Here is a 22,403-nt window from a genome sequence, read left to right on the forward strand (position 1 = left end):
GCTGGGGTTCAGTCCCCCGTGACATTTGACCCTGACTATTAAGAAATCCCTATATTAGTAAGTGTTCAATTCTAATAGGTTAATAAAAGTGGTTTCTAATACCATCTCTCTTCTTTTAGGTATTCAGTGGAATCACACTTACAAAATTTGGCGGGATTGTGGTGTTAGCCTTTGCCAAATCTCAGATTTTCCAGATATTTTACTTCAGGATGTACTTAGCGATGGTCTTACTGGGAGCCACTCATGGATTGATCTTCCTCCCTGTCTTACTCAGTTATATAGGTAAGTTCTAATTCCTAAACAAGTGGGATTGAGGACGCATGGTACTAAAGAATTATGGTATCTTGAAACAGTCTTTTGAAGTATTTGAACTTGTATTAATGGTCATTTCATAAATAATACTGAGTAAAAAATTTCTACAAGAAAAAAATCCTGTCCAGGGGCCTCTTGACTGTCCAAACCACTTCATTAGTGAACTCTTTTCTGGAGGCCTGACTTGTCAGCTAAGCAAGGCTGTGAAGTCAGACATGAATGAATCACAATGTGAGCCGCCCAGGTGGCTTCTCCCTGCTGAGATGACAGCTGGGTCACAACCCAGCAGTGCTGGAAAATAATAGCTTTTATTTCCCTGATTCACTGTCCTTGCAATGCCTCTGCCTCTCATCTCTTATTTTGAGACTATCCTTATGGTCAGCGTCCATAATGACATGGAGAACAGTACTAGTTTGCTTGATTTATAGTTCTGTAAGTTAAAGGGTTGAAATGGATGGAGAAAATGAGGGGTTTGGGTTTTCAGGGTTTTTTTCCCCATATCTGGGGGATAGACAGGGTAGTTCTGTTACAGTACAAACTATCTCCTTTTTTCCTGAAGAAATAATACAAAAGTTATTCTTTTTATCCCTCACAGGACCATCAATAAATAAAGCCAAAAGTTTGGCCACTCAAGAGCGATACAAAGGTACAGAGAGAGAACAACTCCTAAATTTCTAACCCTCCTACAGGGTGTGGGGACTTTGAACTGTGTCTGCGGGTCGGTCAGTTCACCACTGGACAGTAGCTGCACTGTCAAGGCTAAGTTGAATGAACACCAGATGTTACCAGACTTGAGGTGATTTAACAGCAGCAGCTTTGGCCACAGTGCTTTTAAACTCAGGAATGCAAATCGGACTTGTAAAGCAGTATTACGAAATCTGAAGGCAACCCCAGGACACGAACGCATCTTCCAGTTCTCCAGGAATGAAATCTAATTCTTCAGAAAGCGGCAAGTTGACCCTAGGATGGCTGTGAATGTGAGCCGCTCACTGACACTTGTTAAAGGCCAATCAATGCAACCTTTCTCCTTTTTTTGAGGAGTAAGCCATCACACAAGGTCTATACCACATTTTTAGTTAACATTGGAGGATATTGCAGATATACTTTATTATAACATTTTGTAGTTTAAAGAGCTTTATTAATGCAATAAATTAACTTTGTACACATTTTTATATATAAAAAAACTAGCAAGGGATTTCAGAACGTGGCAGGCCTCATTAGAGCTTGGTCTCCAAAAACCTGTTTGAAAAAAGCAACGTGTTCTTCACAGTGTTCTCCTATCAGGAAAAACAGATTTAATCCATTAGATGTGGCACAAAAAGAGAGGAAAACGAGAATGAACAGTGCAGCTTATTGATGTGTATTACTGGGTTTTAACTTATTTTTCTTTCATAAAATACTTTTGTTTTCCTACGCTTTTGAGTTGTCCTATTTACACAACTGATGCCATTGCGAAACTGGTCAGGGACCTGTGCAACCCCTAGCAAGTCACCATCTGCTCTGAGACACAAGTAGAGAAGCTAACCTGTCATGGTACTCAATGCCATCTTACGTTGTGCACTAAGCTAGAAAAAGTTGGTAGATCCGAAATAAAGTTGTATGTTCCTTCCCCATCCTAAGGAAGGGGATGCCTTAGATTTCATAACTTTGGAGATAAGAATGATTTGCCAGTGTTTCCTGCCTAAAACTGAACATAAATAAGCCCCAGGCCATTTAAAACCCTTGGCCACCAGTTCCTGCCCTGATTCTTCAAAAGGAGGGGACATTCCAAGAACAGCTATCAGACATATGAGCTGTGTTTAGGCTGCCTGAATTGGGCCCTGAATGTTTCTCTATCCGAAACATACCTCAAATTCCAGAGCATAACTCAGATCCATGAGCATACAGAATTCACGTGTACTACAAATAACGGGCTATGGGGCAGGTCGGCTGTTAGGACATTTTGTTTCTACAAACCTAACTCAGAAGTTCTTACCAAAAGGCTTCTCACCCTCCAGCTGTCAGCATTCTCTTGCTACTACTAAGTCTGGTTGCCCTAGGCCTTTTCACCGCTACCATATTCTCACCTGGTGTGAAATTAGGCTTCCCTCGCAAACGCTGGTTTCGCTGTTCAAAAAACCGGAAGATAGTATAGAAAAGCATGTTGTCTTCAGTCTGCTTCGCAGCATCTAAAAATTTCCGTGCAGAAATGTTGTCATGGCCACCAATGCCCCGGATAAACCGTAAGGCAGCCAACACTTGGTGTTTGGAAAGAAGAACTTCTACTATTTCATCATTTGCTGTCGAAAGTCGCTAGAAAGAGAAAAGTCAGGTAAATGGAAGCAACAGGCACAGACTCTTATGCAGCTTAAAACTCTGATGTGTCCGTTACCTTCAACATATCCAGAGACAGCTGATGAGCAGGAGGATAAAAACTTTCTAGGGATAACAGCAGACAAGCCTGAAAGACAAATTTGCAGACTCTTCAGCATCAGATGTCGAAAGGTTAAACTTCAAGTTTTAATCACAAAAGTAAGTATCTGGTGATACCGACCAGAGGCTTTGAGTCACTGAGGACATGGTACTGCAGGAACTGATGCAGCATATAAAAGAGGTTATGCTGGACAAGCGTCTTGATGACGAGCTCATGGACGTAATGCTGAGGATAAAAAAGGGAAGGCGCGTCCAAATCGCGAACCTACACGGCGAGGTCTGCCAAGGACTGCAGCTATTCTGCCTGATGAGTCAAAGTTTCCATTGTCACGAGAAGTGGGTTCAGTGTGCAGGTGAAAGGAGCCAACCTGATGTGGTAGCACTTGTTCTAACTAAGGACAACACGGTCCTATCAGGAAGGTGCTCAGGGTCCTGAGTCAGGCAGGCAGCACGTCTTAGCATATGGAAGAGCCACCTTACTCACTGCAGTGCTGTCATTTTAAAAAACTATTCCTTGCTCCTCTGACTTGGGACGACCCATGCTGATGGGAAGGTACCTGCACTGGAACCGCAAATTGGTTAAGAGAGCGAATATACTCCATCAGGACGGCTATCACAAATTTGTGAGGCATCTCCTATGGAGAAAACAAAAATGGTCTTAGAAACATCAAAGACTTGCAAAGGCAGCTACATATAACCCTCATCGCCCCCTTGTTTCCATGTTAAACTGGCCCAGTGCTGTTTCGCGGGTTTTGCACAAATCCCTCCAGAACCCGCCCCACTCACCCCTGCCCCCTCGATGAGCACGTTTAGGTCTGAGTATTAGAAGCCAAACTATTAGCACAAGTCCTCACCGAAGATAGCCCAGGTACTCGCATCACAGTATGAGTTCCAGTTGTTCTCAATTCCCCTCAAATAGATCTGTTTTGAGAAGCCTTAGTCCAGAAAGCGGCTGATGAGCTGTCACCTACCTTCTTTTCCGTGAACGCCGACAGGACATGGGTGTACATGTCAGACTGGTCGATCACAGCTTGGGTCCGCACCGGCCTTCTGAGAAGTGGACTGCTCCGGCTCTGCCCTGCCTCTACTGCCTACGCGAGACATTACAGCCGAGACATTACAGCTTAATCATCCCCAGGGCTGTCCAAACTGCGGCCCGCAATCATTGTTAATTGGCCCGCAGCAAATTCCAAAAATATATTTAGTTTACTTAAATAAACCAGGTGAGGCAATACGTACTTCACCTCGAGTGAGTGGCCCGGCTGTTTGTGTATTTTACCGCATATGGCCCTTGGTGAAAACCGTTGAAAAAAGTTTGGACAGCCCTGATCTCTGCAATGGTGTGTTTGCAGCTAATCCAAAAACACTGAATTCCTAGGTGCTGTGAACCTCAGATTTGAGCAGGAGATGATACTTATTTCACTACTTGGACAAAACTATTTTTCCTGTCCTTGCTGGGGAAGAGTCTAAAAAGTCACAGTTGGTCATGTTGAAAATAGGCCAATGTTCATGGTGGAACTAAAAAAAACACAAGCCACAGTTTTCTCTTAAGGGACATCAAACTGTTTTAATCTCTTAACAAAATGCCCTATCTAAATTTCTTAATCACAGCCTATCTGGCATTTGTTATCCAATAAAAATGGAATGGCTTGCTGCATCTTTATTTTATGAAACCCTGATCTTAAAATCAGTGATAGAATCTTGCATTATAATTACAAACGTACAGGGGTAGGGATCGGGGCGTGGAAGTGCCCTCAGCATCGTACATATAACTTACCATCGTATAACTCTGCTCAGCGTCCAGGTACTTTTTATACTCATGATTGAGTTTGTCAAAAACAGTGGCTATCACAGGCAGTGTTGCTCTGTCCGACTCACTCAACACTGCAAAGAATCAACGTTTACAAGGTCAACCAACTTTGTCAACTTCAGAACATGTTGCTATGATAGAAAAACTAATTTCAAAGGGTGAGCAGTGCAAACGTACCTCTACAGGGCATTCAGAGCAATGGTCTAGTTTAGAGGCCTAAAGCCTTCCCCTCACTCATAAGCCCTTTCTCGTTACTAGAAAAAACAGCTATGGCAGATATCTGTAGAATATTGTCACAGTAGATACGCAGTGACTTGGAAGAATGTTTGTTTTAAAGCTAGGGATGGTAGCCCCAGACCCGCATGTGCGCCCAGGTTCAGGTTCGCTTTCACCTGTTTATTATTTTTTAGTCTTTATTTTTTTATTCTATTTAGTCTTTTCTACCAAAGTCTCTACACAGCATTTTTATGTTTAGTAGCCTTTCCAGGAGCTTCAATAATCCACCCTTGAAGTGAAGAATGGGGCGACCGGCTACAGACAAGGCATAGAAGGTGGCCCAGCTCCCCCTGCCAAGTGCTGGGTAGCACAGGCCTAGTACTTGGCTGAGACCGATAGGGAAGGTTCACCCACTTACTCTGCGAACAGACAGACAGGATGACCATCTTGCACTCCTTTCTCTGGAGGAGAAAGTCCATCAGTCTTCCTTTATCTGGCAGGAGGTTTACTATGGGCTGAAGTTTCACTTGGATGTTCCAGAGGTAACCTGATTTAAGAGGCAGCAAATTTAATAGGATGACGCAAAGTGGAACCAAAGCCCCAAAGATGGCTCCCCTCAGGATTCATGGGGGAAAACACAGTCAATGGCTTTTCTCATAAGCCAAAGCACAGTTGAGGACATTCAACACATGCCTGACAACAGGACTTACAGCCAAACTACTGCACGCCGGGCTGATTCCGTACAAGAAAGTGACCCTGTACATTAAGAGGTACGTCAATAGTGTATCGCCTTAAAAACGGGGCAACGGCTCTCTGATCAACTCACAGCAGCTCCTTCCCCACACCTACCCCCCTTTTAACCTTGAAGGTGGAAGAAGATGTTAACATGTGGCATTAACTCCAATCCTATGCTCTGGTTTCTCCTGTAATGGCTCATTGGTCAAAAGTGAGTCCAGAGGAATTTTATAATTCATCCATTCATCAATCCACAAATGTCCTGCACACTCAGGGCCAGGTAGGCAGGCAGAGCCTCTCTCAACCGGGGATCCGTGAGAGAATTAAACGCTGTATGAAGAACGAGTGCCTCCTTTCTCAATTCTCCCATGGCTGGTACGGAGCTAGTGCCATTCCGGGTGGACAGACGTGAACTCGTCACGTGCAGTAAATGCCACCTCGGGCGTTGGGGCTAATTCTCTCCTTAAGAACCCAGTGGGCAAAGCAGGAAAATACACAGACTGAAGACTAACATCGAAAGTACTCTAACAGGAAGATTCAAGGTGTTGGAGGATTACCAAGGAAGAGAGCATCCCGACGGAGGCTTCCCCAGCACAGTGAGAAACAGGAGTGCACCCCCAGGCACACAGAACAGAAAGGGGTGCAGACACAGGAGGCATGATGGTGGGAGGTCAGAAGAGGGCAGGAAGGGTCCTGCACTCCGTGCTGAGGGGTCTGGCTTTTCAGATGGACATATATGAAAGGGTTTAAAGCAGGGAATGGCCATTCTTAGTTGTTTTCATTATAAAAACAGTCTATGCTCGTGATAAAATATACACATGGTAGAGTATAAAGTGAAAAATGATCCCATTCCCCGGCTGAAGGGAGAGGTCATTTCTCAGAGAGTCACCTTGAAAATGTCACTGGCTACAACTGTCATCCAACGTCAACAAGCACTATTTTCTCTCTAACATAACAGTCATCCCCTCTGACCCACCTTGGCTTGCACTGATAATGATGTCAGGTTGAAAGACAATCCAGGATGAAGAATCTACATGTCATAGGAAATTCTAAACCAGAAGAGATGAAAACAAAAGGCAAACCCAGCTCCGATTAGCACTTGCCCCTCCCCCATTTGCTGAGGTGCTTTAGATGCCCGCCCCTGACGGTAAGAAACTCTAAGAAACTTTCTGCTGTGGTTCCTGAGATGTTACTCTGGCTGATGAGGCCGGAACTTCAGGACCCTCTTAGACACCAGGGTAAAGAGAGGTAACAGCTTCCCTCTGTGCACAGTGCCACTGCCTTTGTAAAGGATACAGAGTTTACATGGGACAGGAGACTGGCTGGTCACAGGAGCAGGACCTACAAGTGGAGAAAACACAAGTGTGCAAGGCTTGACGGTGCATCCAGAAAATGCTGACAATACTAGTACTTAAGTAAAATGTAATACTATTCAAAGTCTTCAGCAAATGTTAATTCAACTGTTGTCAAACGAGCGAAGAAGTGAACTGTCACATTCCACTGATAAAATATAGGGAGGAAGGGGGAAGTTGAAAACAATCCAAGAAAATGTCTTCCCAAGAAGGAGAAAGCATGTCAAGCCTTCGTTCACAGTGTTGTTGTTTTTAATAACCAAAGATGACTCATCATTTACACGTGCACATTAAAAAACTGAGAAATGTACCTGGATGATTCAAAATCAAATACTCAGTTCACTGAGAATATTTCAAATACAAGTGTTTTGTGGTTTAATTATCTAAATTATTAGCTCCATTCTCCACTGCACACAGCAGTAGGTCCAGGCACAGAGATCTGGGAAGCAGGCCCCAGAAAACCTCACATGACAGGGACTCGTAACTACCTGTTACAGTGCTCGAGGGTAGCCCACAGTGAACTTGACAAATGCAGTCCTGTAAACTAAACACGACTCCCAATTCTGTTCCAATTATCCCGGTACAATCGGAAGACAGGTTTTAATCAGCTTATTTGAAAGGGTGGTAATTTTTAACAAAGGAAAGGGCCCCATCAGGTAAGCTAGAGCAAAAACACTTGCATTTGGAACCTAAGAATAATCTTACATGTGGGCCTCAGTGCTGACTGCCCATCACGCTGACTTAAATGCTCTCAGGTGAGAGCCAGGTAGCTCCGGTTTGTAAACCCCCAAGGTGACCCTAATGTAGAGTCAGTGAGAACCTCTGGTCCAAGAGACCAAAAACAGGAGAATAATGAGGGCAGCTGGCTCTCCCCAAAGTTGCTGGTTTCAGGTTTCAAAATAGCCCCACAAGCTCTTCCTGAATGCACATCCTGTGAGGGCACAGAGAGGGCAAGATACAAAGATGCTACAAGCCTGCACGGGGCTTATAATCTAGCAGGAAAGACAAAACAAAAAGGCATTAACCTTAAAAAATGCTTTACCAACCCACACTCCAGAAGCCCAGAGATTCTATGGACCCTTGAATTCTTATTACTCTGAGTAGTCTGGGCTATTGTTTTGACCACTCCTGGTATTAGCTTTATTATAAGTAGCCATTTAGAACCCGACTGCCTTTTATTTAGTCTTACGAAACAATCGGGACAGAACTGAGTTTTAAATATATAGAGTTGTTTTTTTCCCCAATTTACTAGCAGTTACCTTCATGCCAAGTGAGCAGCAGCTACAAGATAAATCATTTCACACAATCTATTCTTTTACAGGCATACCTCTAGGATATTGCAGGTTCACTTCCCAAGTGTGGGAGGAGTGAGTGGAGGGCAGTGAATCTAGGGGGAAAGCGAGTCTGGGGGGGAAGTGAATCTGGAGTAAAAGTGAGTCTGGGGTAAAATCAAGTCTGTGGGGAAAGCGACTCGGGGGAAAGCAAGTGGTGATTTCTGCTGTGGAGGGCCTTGCCTTCAATTTGTAAAAAAGAAAAAAAAAAGAAAAAAAAAAAACCAACACCCGTGAAGCACAACAAAGCCAAGTACAATAAAACTAGGTCTGCTTATAATGCTAACATTATTACCCAGGGAAAAGGAAGAAGCTGGAGAGAACACAGGAGGCCAAAAGACCAATTCAAACGTGAGGACTACCTCCTTCCTTCCAAACTCTGCCGGAGAGTTAGTAAGCAGCAGACGAGAAAAGCAGGCCAGAGGCAGTGTCCTTGCTGAACTCCCGGGGGCAGCCTGATTTGGACCTTCTCTGTAACAGGTCCAAGGACATCCTGACTGCAGGCGGGGCCAACCCACCAATGCTATCTGACAAGTATTCCTTTTCATAAGAAAACACTGCTACCGGAGTCCCAAATGGGTCCCTTGTATGGTTTACACATCGAAACTTCAACTAACTTACTCTGTACTCCACTCTCTTTTGAGAGCAGAAAATTATTTGAAGTCGATTATACTGGGAAAAGGCAAAAGAACAAAATGGTTTCTTCCCCCTTTTCTGAAATCCTGACCCCCCCTCTCAAACTTCCTACTTCCACCTCAGGTAGGAGGACTGATCTGGTACAATCCGAGACCCACAGTCTTAAGCACTTACTGTCACCACTGGTCTGGAAATGCACTATTTATCCTAACTATGACACAGAATATGAGAAAGAGAAGGAAAAGTGACCCCAGATTTAAATAACAGCCATAAGCAGCCAATTTTAATGTCAGGGTTACTGAGCGCTGGCAATCAGAAAATGTCAAGGGCTTATTCCTCATTTAAAATTTAAGCTTCAATGAGTAATCACAGCTCTCCATTTTAAAGCTCAGAGAAGAGAAATCATTCTATTTTCTTCAGAAGAAGATCCATTTTTCTTATAAAATACTTTTCACAACAACACAATTTTAGCTGATAGAATCAGTTAAAAAAAAAAAAAGAGCCCCTCACAAAATCCAACAGATCCAGAACCCTCTGTACACAGTCCTCACTCGGTCTTGAATGTGGCCCCCAACTACACAGTGACCCCCTTTACCTGCCATGGGAATCTGATAGGGCTGAATCGACCGAGCTGGAAGCACTGGGTGATGGAAGGTAATGGTGCCATCAAACTCTCCCCTTAACTTGATATCAAATATTACCGACGTCTAAGGTGGAAAAGAAGAACACAGGTTGGCTTAACCCTTTTGTTACCTAACATCTTGCTAAGTCAGATTCCTTTAGAGTCTGTTTGTATTCCACCCCTACTGGTCAGTTCTTTGAAGAGGAATTTGCTATCACCTCACAACATTCTTTTATGTTTTTACCTACTCTCACAAATAATCCTGACATTTATAACACGCTGCCTTTGAAGAGCTCTAAGTGATTTAAACGGATCTTTTTCACTTGGCGGCATCTTCATTAGCCAAGGACATACGGGTGTCACCACCCTCCAGGACATGGAAGAGAAGTGGTGTGTCTACCACCAGACACCCACTAACAGCGTAGAAAAAGCAGGATCCATTCTAGTTCTTTCTCTTGGACCATATAGTCTCAAAACCATTATCATCTATACTCACAAAGGAAGGACAATGTCCAGGTACTCATGTAACACAGTGGCTCTGCTGTGAATTCCCAGCTTAGTTGATTTAACCAAATAACTGTTCCAAAGTCAAATCTCCTCATGTGTTATTTTTTGAAATAGTTCTTAATCATCCTTAAACTACTGACATGGAATCACTGTTTTTTCTAAACTATCTAGAGTACCTAACCCACTTCCATCTGAAATTGTAAAACTTTGAGCATAAAAAACACTTTCAAGTGTTTGTTCAGAATGTCTAGCAATTTTCACAACTCTTTCAAGCAAGGCTAACTTGTACAACACAGACCAGACAGCCACACATAACTCATACCTCTGTATCCTGATGATGAACGACCACCAGATTATCCACCACATTTAGGGCAAACTTCCCCGTCCGATTTAACTTTAATATGTGCATCTTTTTACAGGCACCTTCTCTGAAGGACAACAGAAAGGTCAAAAAATAGATCAACAAGCTTTAGTTTGAATTTTAAAATTGGAGGAAGAAGGAAGAAAGCATTAAGTATACCGTGGTAGATGATACAGGACAACCTCCGCTCCCGTACTATTGGAGGTCCGTGAATGATGCCTCAGGAAGAGAACATAAAGCTGTCTATAGCTGATTGGAGAACAGAGAGTCATAAGTCATATTTGGCTGTTTGAAATTCCTCCATTCTCAATGCTGAAGTATAAGACTACAGTTATGTCAATCATGAAATATGCACTTAATGGAATATTTTGCAGCCACAAAAACATTTGCAAAGCAAGTGCAATTAATCAAAAAAAGAGTCTATTATAAAGTAAAAAGGGGGGTACAAAACTAAATATAGCATGATGAAAATATTTTAAAAGAAAAACTATCCCAAAATATTGGAAATATTTTTGCATATTATCCAAAAATATTGGAAATACATGTTAACAGCTATTCTTGTATAAGACAAGCCCATTTTCTTTCCCTCTAACTTTCTGTATTTTCCAAGTTTTGTAGAATGTGTACATTCCTTAATCACAGGAAAATATAATCATTCTTCCTTTTTAAGCCTCATCTAATAAATGTGGTGTGACCAGTTCCTGAATGCACATTTTTATTCCCGTGGTTAACACTGTGCTGAGCCTGCCACAGGGAAGGGAGTGGGTCCCCATCTCCACTTCAGCCAAGATCGCTCTGATTTTGTTTTCTAAATCAGGATGGCACAGATTTCCTTTAAAACAAAATGGTATGTTGTGTGTGGGGGCAGGCATTCTAACGGCTAAAAATTTTTAAAGTCTGGAAACCATTGTTTTAGGCTATAGTAGAATCAGAAATAATTTAGAAGCAAAATGATGGTATTTGTTGAATACAGTTATAGGGGGTTCTTTGTATTCCTATTTTTGTTTGAACTTTTCATAATAAAGTTTAAAAATTAAGACAGCTGCATTTCCAAGTGAAAATACACTTTCCTACATAAATAATTCAGTTTCATGTTTGTTAGATTAAAAACTTAGACTATGTTATTTAGAACAATTAGAATATATTTTAGTTAAAAAAAATAATTGTTCATACGTTGCAACTCACAGAATGAAAGGCAAATTCTAAAACTAAGATATCCAGGAAATTAAGTGACTTGATATTCTCATTTTATCAGATTAAAATGGTGAAAAAAACTTGCCTAAGACCACAAAACTAGTAAAATAAAAAAAGAACGCCCAGAAGACAGCAGGTTTACTATATTCATAAGATCTATGTACAAAACAGGAAAGGGAAGTCCTGACTGTGTATTCCAAGGCTACCTAAAGAAAAGGTAGCCCTGGGGTGTTTAACTTCTATTACTTATATCACTAAAAGCAATTACAAAGAGTTCTCTCAAAAGACAAACATACATCGTCGCCATTGCAATGTCTCTCTCAGAAAGGTACAGTTTAGTGGACTTAGGCACAGCTGGTAATTCAATCTCAAACTTGGGCAGCTTTGACATAGTGCCAGCCTGTTGGGGAAAAAAAGAGTTTTAAAACAAGTCTGTCACACCCCTTTCATGTTTTAGCATTCCCTACATAAAATCATCAAGGATATATACACACACTATGTGTTTCTATCCTTTCCAGCGTCACACCATGTCCTTCCTTTACTCAGTCTGTCCCCACAATGAATCATTCTTGGAGGTGACGGGATGGTACAGTGTGCCCTCTAGTGGTCAGAAGCAGTGAGGTTATGAGAGGAACCTGCCCCTCTGAAGCACTTGGCACATCCGGATGTTAAAGGAACAGGGTAGGAGGGGGGCAAAAGGAAATTTTTTAAAGGGAGGCTTAGTCATACCCTAAAATAAAAGGGCTGCAGGACGTTTCCAAGGACTGTGGTAGACAGCAGAATCACTGCACTCTCAGGACAGTACATGTACCAATTCACATTGATATTCTGGCTCTTCAGGAGTTTCAAATTTCGTTTCTCTGGTAATACCTGAAACAAAGTTCCAGAAACACAATCTTCATTTAAAGAACAGCAAAATGTCAGAAGACTGATCCAGTCAATTAAGAAAATTACAAAAAGCAGAAAGAACCCAGTAAGTTGAATTGAAATTATTTTTTATTTATTACAGCTACCAGTTATCAATCCTAGTGTTAGTGTTTTACAAACCCTAGCTCATTTACCCTCGTCACAGGCCTGAGAAGTGGGCATCATTAATAATCGACAGAAGAGGAAACAAGGCTCAGAGAGGTGAGGGAAACTGCCTCACCAGTTATGAAGTTATGGCCTCGGCTCGCCATTTTTCTGCAAGGCCCAGCTCTCTCTCAACCTCCATATTCTCAGGCACCACCCACCAAAGATCAAAGAGCAGCGACATTCTCACTCATTGAGGAAAACGGTCCAATCAACCCCCCAACTCTAGCGCACGAGGCACTGTATCAGCGGCTGCCCAGCCTGCACCACCTACCTTCCATGGTCTCCATCTCGCCTCCAGTTCCCACTAAAAAAGGGAGTGGCTCCCTTTTCTAACAGGTGTGTTTATGAGACTCCGCAAGCAAATCTAGCATTTTACAATCAAGGCACATTTTAAACATAGCTAACTGATGTTCTGATACACTAAGGAACACTGTATGGAGCCACCAGACATTAATGCTCAGAGAACACTAACTGAAGAACTGAGGCGGCAGTCAGGCTCGGGAGCCGGACGCTTCTGATAACTCAGGTGTAATAAAAGAAGGATGCGCGAAGCTCCCCTTTCTAACATTTCTTTTTTGTTCGTTTGGGGGAGGTGAGATTTTTTAAAATTATTTTCCTAACACTTCTTGAAGTTCTGAAGAGCATCTAGGTGATTTGAATGTATATTTTTCCACTACAGAAAACAGAAAGATACACTTTTACACTTTTAAATGATTACCCCAGGGTACCCTTCTGTAAAGCAATCAATCCTTTTCATGCTGTCATATATACAAAATTCTATTTCTGTGCGTATGGGATTCGTGTCAAGTTTGTTTTCTTTCTGCTGGTCACTACAAAAGTTTGATGACAGCCCTAAGCAAAGCACCATGGCACTAACATTTCATGTTTGTTTACACAGGTGTATTTCCTCTATCCATACATTCTAAATTATACTGCTCTCAAAGGGCGACAGAATGCACACCTTCTAGATTAGCTCCACTTTCAGATCTCAGGCGCATTCTCAATAGGTCAGGCAGTTGGAACACATTAAAAGATCAAGAAACAGATGCATCAAAGCAAACAATCAACAGAGTGAAAAGGCAACCTATGAAATGGGAGAAAACATCTGCCAATCATCTGATAAAGGGCTAATATCCAGAATATAAAAAGAACTCCAACCACTCAACAACACAAATAAAATAACCGAATTAAAAAATGGGCAGCGGACTTGATAAGACATTTCTCTAGGACATAAACGAATGGCCAAGAAACCATGAGAAGATGTTCAATATCACTGATCAGAGAAATAAAAATCAAAAACACAATGAGATATCATCTCATACCCAGAAGGATGGCTATTATCCATTAAACAGAAAACAACTCATGTTGAGGACATAAAGAAATTGGAACCCTTGTGCACTATTGGTGGGAATACAAAATGTCATAACTACTATGAAAAACAGTATGGCTCTTCTTAAAAAGAAACTAAAAATAGAATTACCATATGATCCAGCAATCTTATTGCTGGGTATATATCCAAAAGAACTGAAAGCAGGGTCTCAAAGATTTACTTACACACTCATATTCTTGGCAGCATTATTCACAATAGCCAAAAAGTGGAAGCAACCCAAGTGTCCCTCAATGCATGAATGGATAAAATGTGGTATACACACAATGGAATATTATTCAATCTTAAAAAAAGGAAGGGAATTCTCCCACACACTAATACAACATGAAACTTGAGGACCTATGCTAAGTGAAATAAGCCACTCACAAAGAACAAATACTGTATGATTCCACTTATGTGAGGTACTTAGAGTAGTTAAATTCATAGTAAATAAAATGGTGGTTACCAGGGGCTGGGAAATGGGGGGAAGGGAGTTATTTAAGGGGTAGAGAGTTTCAGTTTTGCAAAATGAAAAAGTTCTGGAGATCTATTTCACAACGTGAATATACTTAACACTACTGAACTATACACTTAAAAATGGTTAAGACGGTAAATTTTATGTTATGTGTTTTTTTACCACAAATTTTTTTTTAAGATAAAGAGGCAGTTCACAAAGGAGGAAATACAAATGGACAATACACGAATGAAAACATACATACCTTCCTAATAATGAAAAATGTAAATTAAAATGTCTTTCTTGCTCTCAGATTTGCAAATGTCTACAGACTTATAATATCCAGTTCTGGCAAAGATGTAGAAAATGGAGATTTGTACATTGCTAGTGAAAGTGCAAACCTCTGGAAGAAATTCAGCAATATCTATTCAGCTTTTTAGATGTTCATACCTATAATGTGGTCCCCCTTCTAAGAACTGCCTCAGTCAAGAATATAAAGAAATGTTTACCAACATATTCACTGGGGAATTGTTTATAATCATGAAACACTGAAAACAAGCCAGACATTCATCAACAAGGAACTGGTTAAATAAATAAATATAGTCACACAGTAGAATATGACTCAGAATAAAACATGGAAAGAAGTCCAAGACATACTGCTAGGCAAAAAAAAAAAAAAAAAAAAAGCCACAAATGTTTATATACACTATTCTCATTTTTGTAAAAAATAATGTTTGTGTGTATAGAAAACAATGGAGGAATATGCACCAGATTGGTCATAATAGTTATTCTAGGGATTATGGTGGGCTTCTACTTTTCATGTATCCTGGTAATGTTTGAACATTTTATAAAACACATGTATTACTTATAAATGGAAAAACAGAATCAAAACCCAAGCAAGAGACAAAAGCTCTAGAATCTCAAAATGTCTATTTAGTGCTAAATTCACAAAGCTGCCAAATTGCTATTACAAACCTTTCTCCAGCAAACATCAGTAGTAAATACAATACCTGGTAAAATTCAATTCCTTGATCTGTAATGAAGACAATTTCAGTAGAACTGGTCCAGCAGAATCCTAGGATGTTGGCATTCTTGGTCTAAAAGAAATTATAGAAAGATTCTGAATTAATAAGAAAAATGCATATAAATCTTTTCAGAAGCTTATAATACTCTTTAATAAAAGTTCCTTAGACTCAAACTTCTTTTTTTTTAATCCAGTGTTCCCGGATTTTCACCTGTAACACTTTACTGAAGCATCTGATTCTTAATTCCTCCTAGTCAACAGAACAGAAGGAAAAGCCTGAGTGTTGTGGAAAGGGAACTGACCAGGACTCACAAATATCAATTTCTACCTTTAGGAACCAAAGGAGAACTGATATTCTTAGTTAAAGATATTATAAAAACTAGTGTTATACAAGTAGAAAGGCCTAATGGTTCTCAGCGAGTGTTGATCAAAATGGAGTTGGTGGCCTTGAGCCCACACGCCTGACTCATTGGTGACAGCTGTGCCCCGAGCCTGAGGACAGACAGAACTATGAGAACAGCCTCTGCTGCACACAGAGGAACTAGAAGTCTCTGAGTGGTTGTTATTTGGCGGATATGCATTTCCTTGCTGTAGAGCCCACCCTGAACTCCATTTAGAAAAACCATTACAAAGATGCCAGAGCCATGCCTCATTCACTACCTGATTCTGCTAGTTTCCAGGGTGCCACATTGCTACTTGTAGCTAAGCCCTCTCTCGCCTAGTTTATTATACCCAGCAAATCTAATGAATAGGAATTAGAATCTACACCCAGGGAAAGAAAGAGGAAGGATACAACAAGGACAAATCAAGGAAAGAAAACATCATTGGAAAGGGAAAAAAACCTCCTCTTCCACAAACCTCCAAAGAGGCGACTATGAAAGGAATGCAGGATCTGACCCAGATGTGCCACCCCAAAGGAGACGTCAGGGGCGACAGGAAGACAACAGCCACCAAGTACTGAGACTGCTAGGTGTGTAACATCTGTCATCCATTTAATCCTCCCAACTCCATCTGACAGATGAAGAAACTTTTAAAAAATTGTCCGAAGTCCCAAAGCCAACATGCAGCAGACCTCAGCATAAAGCACAGCATGCCTCCAGGCCTGTGCTCTCAATTACCACCCTACCCTGCATCTCCACCCTGTAACCCACCCAGAATGCCGACCCATAGGGAGATGCCAGGACCATACCTTGCACTCCTGAGTATATTCCAGCTGAGAACTATCCGGGATAAAATTAGAAAAATCCTGAAAAAAGAAAAAAAACACAAAGGAGAAATGTGGATCGGGCAGCATACTGTCAACCTACTTTGATATACAACAAAAGGAAAAGACAAATAAATTTTAAAAGTAAGCAGAAAAAAACTGACAAAAACCCAGACAGGAACAATAAAGAGACCCATTTGGACAATCTGCCTCCTTAATAGCAGCAGGTTGACAATTCAATTTTTTAAACAGAACTAATCCAAATACTCAGTTAGGGCTTAGAAACTGATTCTCAAAATTCATTCCTCAAATGGTTGATTTCAGAGAAATGTGTTGCTCTATATTTTACAACAGGTTTTCCAAAAATTATAGCAATTAATACTGACAGAAGGAAATAGATTTTGCATCTTTCTCAACAGCTTTTCCTCTACTTTACAAATGGTGATGTTGAATATTTATAAAGGCTAAAATGCCAACAAGCTGCTCCAACTTTGACTACCTGTTCCTGTAAGGTCAAGCATTCAAAGATGAGCGAAGTGAATAAAGGGAGCTACTCCGGCAAGGCTAATTCACAAAGCACCCAAAAAAATATACCTTACGCAATCTATGGTCAATACAGCTATTAATCAATACAAAAGATGCCAGAGGTTCCAAATTAGTTTTTTTTTTAAGTCAAAAATGTCAACTAAAGTCATAAGTATTTATCCATTCAAATATCTTTCTTATCTTCAAAAATTCCATAGGCTCAAATACAATGCAACGTAACTATAGCTTGCATGACATTAAAATAACAAATTCTGCAATTCATTCTCTTCCAAATGTACTTCTAATGTCCTTTCTTTATACTGTATTTAAAGATAAGTCTTACCACAGTCTTTGAGGTCCTCTGAACAGCTAATATCTTATTTTCTAAGGAAAATTTAATGCACTTCACTTCTCCTTTGTCTTCCATTCTTTAAGAAGAAAGAGTATGTTAAGAGTTAAACTTAATCACTGAATTCTAGCTTCTATCATTTCATGAGAAGAAAAAAGATGAGTTAAATATTCACAAAGCAGCAAATCTTAGTTTAGAATTAAACTTATGTTTCTGAAGCTATTAGCAGAACCTCCTTTTAAGAAACAAAATCCAACTGGCAACAAATTGCTGGAAAATTTTATGGTATTGCAGATAACATGTGATGGAAGAATTGAGATCACCTGCACTTTCTCTGAGAATTATTTCAGACATAAATAAGTAGATACATGCATATTTCTTTTTATTGTGCTTTGCTTTATTGAGCTTCACAAATGTTGTGGTATTTTTTTACAAATTTTACAAATTAAAGACAAGACACCCCCTCAACGCACACCAGCAAAAAAACTCACTCTATTCTGATAACTCCCTTTATTGCAGTGGTCTGAAACCAAACCTGACATTATATCCAAGGTATGCCTGTACCCACACAGTGACCTCCAGAAACAACTGCCCTCTTTCTCCATCACTCTCACAGCAAAGCCTGTGAAAGAGAGAAGTGTCCTCTTTCCCATTCACTACTCCACAGGCTCAGGACAGCCCCACCTTGAAGTCTCAGAACCACTTCAAAGGAAGTCAAGGGATGGATTACAGAGGGGCATGAGGAAACTTTAGGGGTATGGGATGTTCATATCTTGATTGTGGTGATAATTTCATGATAATTTTCATGTTATGATAATTTCACACCTATATCAAAACTTATCAATTACACATGTTAAGTATGTACACTTAACAATTATACCACAGTAAAGCCATAAAAAATAAATGTTTTTAAAAGAGGATAAATTCAGTATCTTCCCCTCAAACCCTACTGGGCCCCCAAATCGGGACCATCATGGGCTCCCTCTCATTTTGACTACCGAGTCGTACCAGGCATCGTCCTAAGCAGCCCTTGAGTGCCTATGCCATCTCAGTCTACACCGCCTTCTGTCTGGTCTTCACCATGCCTGGCTCAGAAATTGCCCTGACTCTGATATGCTCCCAACTAATCCAGCCTCAAGGCTGGGAAAAGCATGATCTTTCCAAACACTGATGTGATCATGCTATACCCCGCCTTAAAAATGTACAGTAACAAGATAAAGCCCCAATCCCATAACAAAATCCATAAGGGGCAAGCCAGCCCCTGCCAGTGGCCACAGCATCACCACCGCCCCCTCGCTGCATGGACACCTGCTCTTCAGTTACACAGACCTGGAGCTCCCACACATCACGCTCGCTCACCTTTGCACTTGGTGTTCTCTCCAACTGGAAGACCTCCTCTCTTCTCTACCTAGAATCATCCCATTCAAGTTCTCAAGTTTTGCTCAAAGGCTACCTCCTCTCTGACCCCTTCCCCGTCCTGTCCTAAGATGTCACATCTCTTCTGCGTGCCTGCATTCTTGCTATAGCACTTGTCAAAGTAAATAGTATGTGTCTCCCACACTAAAGTTATGAGTTCTCCAAAAGGGCGCCCGGCTAATTCAAAGCCTTCACATGCCAGGTGCCCAGCAATGGTGCTGCAACCAGTGTTTGACACACAAATGACGTGCGGTTCATTTTCTACTTCAAAAACTGTTTGCTATCAACACAGGCCAACTGTAAAACATTTTTTGATCACCACCGAATTGAGGGGCCTACATTGTACATTCTTCTCCTATAATTACAGGAGTTAAGGTGACCAGATAGTTTATCATCCAAACTGAAATACTTCTGAAAGTGAAAGAGGCTGCTATGCATAATTATGCCGGTTCAACTTGTGTTGGGATTTTCTTAATATACATTCTTACATGGAAACACGACCCAGGAATCTCCTCCACCTTGCAGACACTCTGGAAAGACCTGGGCCAAATGAGGAAATGAAGGTCCTCCGCAGTCAAAAAACTGGAAATGGGAACGTCAATAATGCCCTGACTTGCTCATTTCAAGTACCAGGAAATAGGTGCCCTGCTTCAGAGTATTTGGTTCGGTTCCCAAATCAACAGGGAACTGCTCTCCATGTTTCACTCACAGGAAGTACTGGTTATGTGCCACCAAGACTGCAGAGCAGGTGTCTGCTTCCCTCTCTCTATAGACCGGGATTTACACACACACACACACACACACACACACACACACACACACACGCGCGACCTCTTAGGTGAGGCAAAGGACAAAAATTTAAAACTACCCTATGACTGAAAAACAGACACACCATTGTGTTTACATGTTGAAATTATTCTAAGAATGTTAACGCCGTTACCTAAACGAGATGGGATTCCGGTCCTCGGGGCCTTTAACGACCACCCCCGTTGCACCTCCAGATCGCACCGCGAACACCTGGGAGTGAAAAGCCGCACTGTGAACGGCCCGAACTCTGACAGGCTGGGCACACACACCAACCTACAAGCCAGTACTTCTGCTACACCTCACCCTGGATTCAACCACACCAACGCGGCCCGTGTCAATCTGCAGATGCTTGACGTTCCCAGGAACTTTAAGAAAAGAGAGTCGAGCCCGAAAAGGCCAGCGTTCCCAGCGCTGCCTGCCCGCTGGGAGGCCGGGTCGGGGTCCCCAGGGCTCCAAGTGTGAATCGGTTCAGCAGAAGCGCAGCGTGAGCTCTCCCCGCGACTCCCCGCACGGCCGGCGGGCCCCCCACCCCCACTTTCCAAAATTCCGAGGATAATGACAATTTCAATGTCTAAACCCAATAGAAGGCGCCAAGAAAAGACTGGCTTGCTAACACCTGACCCCCCCCCGCCGGCTAAAGGGCGCGGGGTCGACGGCGCCAGCTCGGGACCCACCCGGCTGTCACTGAGAAGCAAGCCTCGCCGCGGGGGCGCCTGCTCCCCCCGCCCAGCCAGCAGGAAGGCGCCGGCGCCGCGCGGGGCCGCGAGGAGAGGCCCGGGCCTGCTTCCCCGACACCCGGCCCCGGCGCGCGACACAAGCCTGGGGCGCCGGGCGCGCGGAAGAGGAGGGTGCGGGCTGGCGGACCTGCTTGTTGGCCTCATCGAAGAAGACACAGTTGACGGGGTTCGCCTTCTCGAAGTGCACCGGCCGCTCGCACAGCTCCAGGTAGTAGTCGTCCTCGCCCATGGCGGGCGCCGCGGGGGCGGCGGGGGGGCCGGGCGCGGCAGCCAGCGTGGCACCAGGCGAGCAGCGCCCTGCGGGGCTCGGGACTGGCGGCGGCGGCGGCGGCGAGGACCCGGCGGGCGCGGAGGCCGCTTCCTGGTGCCACGCCCCCCGCCCTCCGTCACGTGGCCTGCGGCTCCGCGCGGAAACCAGCCCCGGCCTCCGGCCGCCCTGCCGCGGCGGGGCCCTTCGGAGGGAGAGGCTCCTCCCCTTTCCGGGAGGGCTGGGTCCCACGGAGGCTGCCCGGTCTGGGGCGCTGCGCTGCGCCGGAAAACGGCCGTGCGGGGGCGGGTGGCAGCGCCGCCAGTCCCACCCCGCTCTCCCTAGTCTGTGCTAGTCCTGGCTCCAGTCCTTCCCAGGAGGTTGGCGCAGGGTCGGCTGCCCTCGTGCGGGAGGGCTTCTCCTGGTCTAGGGAAGGAAGGCGCATCCTGCTTTTGAAAGGATTTAGTAAGGGACGTGAGTGCTGTGGTCAGCACCTGGATGCTGTGAGCATGTTAACAGGGAAACCTAGCTTAGATTGCAGGTCAGAAAGCCTTTTTTAAATGGCTTTGATATTTGAGGGGATGGGGGAACTCCTCGTTCAATGGCTAGAACAGAGAGCCAGAAGGGAGTGATCAGTGATGACCCCCAGTGATGTCCATTCTCAACAGAAATTGCTGTATACCAGAAGTGAAGTGTGACACGGAGCATTGTCATGGAGGATGATTTATGGCACACTTTAAAATACACCTTCTCTCAACTGTAGCTTACACCCGGCTGACCGCTGACCGCATGGAATAATGTGAACACACATGGTTACTAAGTTTCAACATGCCACTTCCGGTAGTAAGGATCCCTGCCTTTCCATTGGATGGCACTCAGCAGCAGCATTCACCCTATTTTCTGATCATAACAGAAAGGCTCCCTGTCACACATCACTCCTGCTAGGGCAATTTCTGTCAAATGAAAACATTGTGGTGTGTCCTCATCCACCTTATCCACCGGATCTGCACCAGCGACTTCTGGCTCTTCCCCAAAGTCAGAATCACCATGAAAGGTAAATGTTTTGAATTGATTCAGGACCTCTTACCAATTGTATTAGTTATCTATTGCTCCAATACAATCTCATCTGAAAATTTCCCAAATAACTTGGATATTTCTCATCCAAGCAAAAGTTTAAGAGTCAGTTGAAGCACTAGGATGCCCTCCCCAACACCTACCCACCAAAAAAATTTACATCTACCTTCGACTTTGTGTTAGTCCACTTGAACTGCCATAACAGAGTACCACAGACGGGTGGCTTAAAAAACAGAAACGGTCTCACGGTTCTGGAAGATACAAGTCCGAGATTAAAGTGCCAGCAGGGTTGGTGTCTGGTGAGGCCTCTCTCGTTGGGGTGCAGACAGCGGCCTTTTCACTATGTCCTCACACGGCCTTTCCGTTGTGCTTGCGTGGAGAGATCGCTGGTGTCTCTTCCTCTTCTTATAGGGACACCAGTCGTTTTGGATTAACGTCCCACCCTTTTGATCTCACTCAACTTATCACCTCCTTAAAGACCCTATTTATAAATACAATAATCATATTTGGGTTTAAAGCTTCAACATATGAATTTGGGGGGAGCACATTTTGGAGAAGTCTTCAATATCTCTGTTCAATGTTTCACTATTTTCTAAATATGATACAACTTCAAAAAGAATGAAATAGATGATTAGTTG

General features: G+C 42.9%; 2 protein-coding genes across 6 annotated transcripts in view; one reads left to right on the top strand and one right to left on the bottom strand.

The window, feature by feature from the left end:
• Window positions 1-1,725, top strand: part of NPC1 (NPC intracellular cholesterol transporter 1) — a 53,864-nt gene extending 52,139 nt beyond the window's left edge. For all 3 annotated transcript variants that reach the window (XM_081078753.1, XM_081078755.1, XM_081078754.1), the window contains exons 24-25: window positions 120-282; window positions 908-1,725. In XM_081078753.1, coding sequence (XP_080934879.1) covers window positions 120-282; window positions 908-990 — 246 coding nt within the window. In that variant the 3' untranslated portion in view covers window positions 991-1,725. The remainder of the gene's footprint in view (window positions 1-119; window positions 283-907) is intronic.
• Window positions 1,388-20,826, bottom strand: RMC1 (regulator of MON1-CCZ1). 3 transcript variants are annotated; one of them, XM_081078757.1, is made up of 20 exons: window positions 20,572-20,826; window positions 19,841-19,917; window positions 17,479-17,563; window positions 16,596-16,652; window positions 15,393-15,479; window positions 12,218-12,358; window positions 11,785-11,888; window positions 10,454-10,543; window positions 10,256-10,361; window positions 9,400-9,511; window positions 6,782-6,826; window positions 6,462-6,515; window positions 5,169-5,297; window positions 4,502-4,608; window positions 3,696-3,815; window positions 3,282-3,359; window positions 2,846-2,950; window positions 2,684-2,752; window positions 2,379-2,604; window positions 1,388-1,589 (listed from the first exon to the last, which is right to left on the bottom strand). In XM_081078757.1, the coding sequence occupies exons 1-20, from the start codon at window positions 20,671-20,673 to the stop codon at window positions 1,510-1,512; spliced, it is 1,974 nt and encodes a 657-aa protein (XP_080934883.1). In that variant the 5' UTR covers window positions 20,674-20,826; the 3' UTR covers window positions 1,388-1,509. The 3 variants fall into 3 exon arrangements, with proteins under 3 accessions (XP_080934883.1, XP_080934882.1, XP_080934884.1); XM_081078756.1 differs by having other exon boundaries at window positions 20,382-20,746; XM_081078758.1 differs by lacking the exon at window positions 20,572-20,826 and adding an exon at window positions 20,011-20,500.
• Between the last annotated feature and the right edge of the window lie 1,577 nt (window positions 20,827-22,403).

The sequence above is a fragment of the Rhinolophus hipposideros genome (assembly GCF_964194185.1).
Source record: "Rhinolophus hipposideros genome assembly, chromosome: 17".
Taxonomy (NCBI): Eukaryota; Metazoa; Chordata; class Mammalia; order Chiroptera; family Rhinolophidae; genus Rhinolophus; species Rhinolophus hipposideros.

Coding starts and splice junctions, on each gene's coding strand:
- RMC1 (XM_081078756.1), bottom strand. CDS start 20,588: ATGAGGCCAACAAGCAGGTCCGCCAGCCCGCACCCTCCTCTTCCGCGC. Junction 17,564..19,840: donor CGGAATCCCATCTCGTTTAG/GTAACGGCGTTA, acceptor TTCTTCTTAAAG/AATGGAAGACAAAGGAGAAG. Junction 15,480..16,595: donor AATATACTCAGGAGTGCAAG/GTATGGTCCTGG, acceptor AATTTCTTTTAG/ACCAAGAATGCCAACATCCT.